Genomic DNA, 5,176 nt, shown 5'->3' on the forward strand with positions numbered 1-5,176 from the left:
TCAGGACCCTGATAGATAACCACCGCAAGTCTCTACCAGGTACAGTGTGTATGCCCACAGTGTCCTCATAAGAAAGCCTCCAAATCAAAGGAATATTACAAGTGTAGGACGACCGTGTGTGCAGACCATTAACTTTGGACCAGTTGCACTTCTTCCTGTTAGTTATAAAGTTTTCTGAGGAAGCTATTTAGTAATAGATTAATTGATTTTTTAGAAGTTAAGAACTTAACAAATCAAAACATATAAAACAAGGGGTGTAAACAATATTGTAACCATAAAAAAACTGACTTAACAAAATAATATTCATTAGCAACATTATCTCGTGGACAAAACTTATGGAAGTGCACTGCCATTTGGTATTTTGAAAAGTCAAATTGCCTTTTTCCTTTTGGAATACCCATTTTATGAAGTGGATGAGTTTTTTGGGAATTTATCATGAATTAAACCATTATTGTTGATCTTAGTAAATTCTGTTATTCTCGGTGTTGTACATTAATTTGTTTTAATTGAATTTTTTTTTATTTTATTTAATGTAGTGCATCTTTTAAGATCTGGCGAAATCGAACTGGAGGATTGCATTGTTCTTAACATTGAAGTGTACAATGATGTTTTCAATGTGACAATGCATGACAAATTGCAATGTAATCTTTACCAGAAATAAATGAGTATCATTGACCATAAACAACTGTGGAGGACGATGTTGACAGGTGTCAGCAGAGCTGCTGGACGTGGGTGTATGTCCACATGATGGACTCACACCCTGAGGCTCTGGACCAACTTACTGCAGAGGGAGAGGCCCTGGCCACTGATGCGTGAAGTGAAATAATATTGGTTACAGTTTTGAAAAAATAGGTTATAGTTAAAAAAAGTTGCTTCATTTTTTGACTCAGAATTCCAAAAATATCTTCTCCGCTCTGAAGTTTCTAAAACAATACAAGTTTAAAAAAACCATTCACTGCGACACTAGTCCTGTACCACTTTAGGACAGTCAACATAGTAGTAATGTGTGTCCACTGCAATATAAATGAACCATCATTATACCCACCTGAGTGATGCTTCCACACTACACAAATTCAAATTTTTGGTTATGTTTTAACCAAATTATATGTCTTTAGCTACAAATAATACAATATTAACATCTGTAATGCAGCTCTAGTTATATACCGACTTATAGGACAGCTGGTATATAGTAGTAGTGTGTCAGAACACAGTTAATGTGTTAGTAGATTTCATTGCGTTGCTTTATAATTTTTGATGTAGTACGGGGATACAATAAAGTATAAATGAATGACCTTGAAAACCATTATTAATAGGCTTTTATATTTTTTGTGGGAATCATTTAGTTAACTGCGGACTGCAATCTAAATACAGTAAATATGGAGTGCTAAGTAAAAATAATATTAATTTATACTCAGGACAGTAATGGACAGATTGGGAAAATGTATTAGAATAATTACAGTGGTAGCTATGATACAAGTTGAAGCTTGTGTACAGTACTAACAAATACATAGAACAGAAAATTAACATAAACATCTATAAAAATTTAACTATTAATTTGTTCACAAATTTAGAGGAACTACTGGTATGTGTCTTTTACAAAAAAAATATTTTCTCTAAATGAAAGGCTGCAAATTAGGTTTTAATATTTTCAGACTTTTTTGTGAATTGAAAAGCCTTCTCTTATGATTTACCTTCAATATCAAGACTTTTTTTGTCAATGATTATGAATCAATTGCTCTAAGAAGCGTAATTATTTAAATATATTTTAGTGCAAATAGACTAATTTTTACTAATTATTTTGCAGTCCTATGTTTTAGCATACATATAAGAATAACTTCTTGATTTAAACTGATTTCCAAACATATTTTAATGTACAACCTTAATAATGTTTTTTTTTCCACAGGACTGAAGATCTTGATGTGAGCACATTGTCAGACGAGAGACTGGCGACCGCTGGCTCTCGTGAGAGTCTCACTGAGGAGAGATTGGAGCGCAAGGTTTGGTCTCGGGAGGCGTTCACGCATGAGACTGCTGGTATGGGTGGTCCAGATCTCGATATCAAGCCAAGGTACTTTGAATGATTTTAATTATTACTTAAGTTTAGCAGTGAAATCATTATGGAATAATTTAAATTTGATTTAGTAGTTTAAGCAGTTATGTTATCATTAATTAATTGTTTCTGTTTATTTTTTTTAATAATTTATTAACCCATGATAAAATAAAACATAAACTGTGTAAAACAAAAATCAAAGTTTAGAAAGTTTAGAAAAAAGCAGCTGTTTTAGAAATTTTTGTTGCAAGCAGAAGAAATCTATTGATATTAGAAGCTGTCAGAGTTTCGTTCAGAACAGTCCTTGCCAATGATGGCACTAGATCGTTCACATTTAAATCACCAACAATGCAGATCCCATTATTGTTATTTTGAATCTCTTCCAAAAGAAACCAATGTTATAAAAGCAGTTGAGGTAAACAGCAGAGTTTCTGAGATAATGGTTTATGACCTGACCTTTCCACAATCAGAGTAATTATGAATATGGTGAACATCTTCAGAGTTCCAAGATGAAACCAATGTTTGTAAAAGCTAGTCGGTCATGCTGGATATACATGTAAATTGTGTTGTATTCTGGAAAGTTGACATGTTTGCTACCCACTTATAAGCACCTACAGGTATTCTACTTACTTCATGATGTTTTCTTGTTCTCTTAGGACAGGAAACTGAGAAACCCCTTATTGCATTCAGCTCTGAAAGGAACTTTGTTCTTGCACTTCTGGAGTGTTAGTTTTTCAGGATGGATAAGGTTGATGGATCTCTTGTTGAGATCCTATTAGGAGGAATAACAGACTCTATATTTTAGTCTTGTCAGGGAAGGCAAGCTCTGTTTCAGCCCTCTCCAGTCGAAGCAGGTAGGGTAAGGTACTCCCTCAGGTTTAGGTGAGCAACACCCTTTAACACTAAGGGAGATCCACCCACTCCAACAGTCATCCTCTTCACTTCGATTTGCTCTTTTACCCCAATATCTGAACATTTGTGGTTGGTGATGTTCCACTCCTAGACATCCATTGGGTTCCCTAAATATAACTGACATAACGATTTTTGCTAAATTTACCTATACCAAACAGAATTTAAAATAGTGTCAAAAAGATTGATTCATTATTTTTAGTCTATGGATTGTTTGTGGACTTCTATTCACTGTAACATAACATGAGATTAAATTTTCTTCAGTGTTTCAGTTTTTGTTTTAAGATTAATGAACAAAACAAGTAAATTTAAATGTTCTCAACTTATATATTACTACCATACTTTAAGTTATATTTTCAATTCCTTCCAATATTATTTTAGAAAAAAACATCTTATTTTATTACAAGCAGCTTAGCATTGTTTTGTATCACGTCTTTTGTAATTTTGAACTTGATGTTTAGGAGGGAAAGAGGTAGAGAGCGGAGACGATGGCGGGAGGACGGCAGGCGGCGGCAGGACTCAGAGCAGTCGACACCTTCACGTCGCACTTCCTCCACCAGTATTGGCTCTGAGGATCCTACAGTGAGTACAGAGAGAAAACTGAGATTTCTGCATTGTATGCTTGAACAATTTTGGCATATAACAATTGAGTAACAGAATGGAGGAATCCAGTTGTTATGAGTAATTCGAGGAGGATAAGTACTTAGGGGTATTGCTATCTTGAAGAAGAGAAGGATTCTCCAGTCCTAGGGTCCTTTACTTTTTATGACTGAGGAGAGTGAGAGACACTTTTTTCTTTTCCAACACATCTGTGAATGCAAGGATTTTAAAAGAATTAATTCCTGATTATTTTTTCAAAACTCTTAGTTTTGCCTGTTGAGTGTTAATACATCCTCAGGTCAGATCCTATCATTATTTCCTAATTAATTCCTTGGATATGTCTTTTAGCCATAAAAATACTGTTCCTTAAGATACCTTCTTGGCTGTCTTCTTTTTCCCAGGAGTTTTTCCTTAAACAGTGTGGTGTACTGAACTTGCGTCCCAATTCAAACTATATGAAATTATGGTTGGTTAGCTTCTCATTTTCTGTTATTCTTGCATGTCCCACAATATACAGAGTAAAGAAATTATTGTAATATTCTGTCCATTGTCATTGTAATTGAATTTACGAGTTTCATATCATATTGAAAAGATGTTTTTTAAATTCAAGCTACTCTGCCACCTTATGATAATTAAACAATTGTAATCGCACCAATTTCTCAAATTCATGTAGTCTATTTTTATTCTGTGTGTTAAGATGTTCCGAGGCGAAGCCTGGAGGAGGAAATGGGTTTGATCACTGCTAGCAATCTTGATCCCTGTTCCTGCAGCCTCCTTCACTTCTCAACCTGGATGACTGTGACATCCCTTTCATAGAGGATTCAGAACGCCATCATATAGCCTTTGGTAAGCACCCTAACCTATAAAGCACTCTGGCTAATCAATCTCTGTTGTGAGTATAGATTTTAATGAGACTGTAGATTTAAACACAGAGAATATGCAGAAATGAGGTTTAAAAACTTGGTTTTTTGCTTTGTTTAATCTTAATAATACAGAGGATTAAGTTTCAAATTCCAACATAATTAAGAAGTCGAACATATGAATGCGAGGAATTTAAGTGTAATTGGCTGAGCTTTAGCGAAGGAAGGGAGGAAGGAAGGGAAAGGGTTGGTAAATTCATTTCTCTCAGTGTGTTCATATGATTATCTTGAAATCGAATTGTCCTGTAGACTTTAAAATTGGTTGTGTGAGGCTTCATTTCTACACATTAGGGTCGATGATGATGCAAGTCACTCCTGAGGGGTTTGCTGATAAACATTAGCAAATTTTTTTATTTTGGTATTATGGGTAACCATGATGGCAATGAGAAATTTAGTGGAATAAATAAATTTGTATGTACAACTCATTACACGCATTTTTTTTTTTTTTTTTTTTTTTTTCCTTCTGAGGGAAGTGTACACTTTGTCCCCTGCCACTTCGTCCTAAAAGGACCTTTGCGCCCTCCCTTACCTTTTATTTGTGCCCTCAAGAACCGAGGCTTTTGCAAAAACCAATCAGATTTAAGGGGCTCCTGTTCTTTGATGTAATGTCTTGGGGCTGAGGAGGTATGCATCCCAGGTTTCTTTTCCTAGTCTCTACGATGGCAGGACAATCCAACCACATTTGCTCCGCTGACTC

The 5,176-nt window shown here is 34.9% G+C and overlaps 1 protein-coding gene across 1 annotated transcript; it reads left to right on the plus strand.

The window, feature by feature from the left end:
* Positions 1-707: 707 nt before the first annotated feature.
* On the plus strand, positions 708-4,295 carry LOC124374930 (the record flags this gene model as incomplete). Its single annotated transcript, XM_046833061.1, has 4 exons — positions 708-812; positions 1,904-2,068; positions 3,421-3,541; positions 4,257-4,295. Coding segments are annotated over 4 exons (430 nt in total), but the record flags the coding sequence as incomplete, so codon positions are not given.
* Between the last annotated feature and the right edge of the window lie 881 nt (positions 4,296-5,176).

The sequence above is a fragment of the Homalodisca vitripennis genome, unplaced genomic scaffold (genome assembly GCF_021130785.1).
Source record: "Homalodisca vitripennis isolate AUS2020 unplaced genomic scaffold, UT_GWSS_2.1 ScUCBcl_11378;HRSCAF=20618, whole genome shotgun sequence".
Taxonomy (NCBI): Eukaryota; Metazoa; Arthropoda; class Insecta; order Hemiptera; family Cicadellidae; genus Homalodisca; species Homalodisca vitripennis.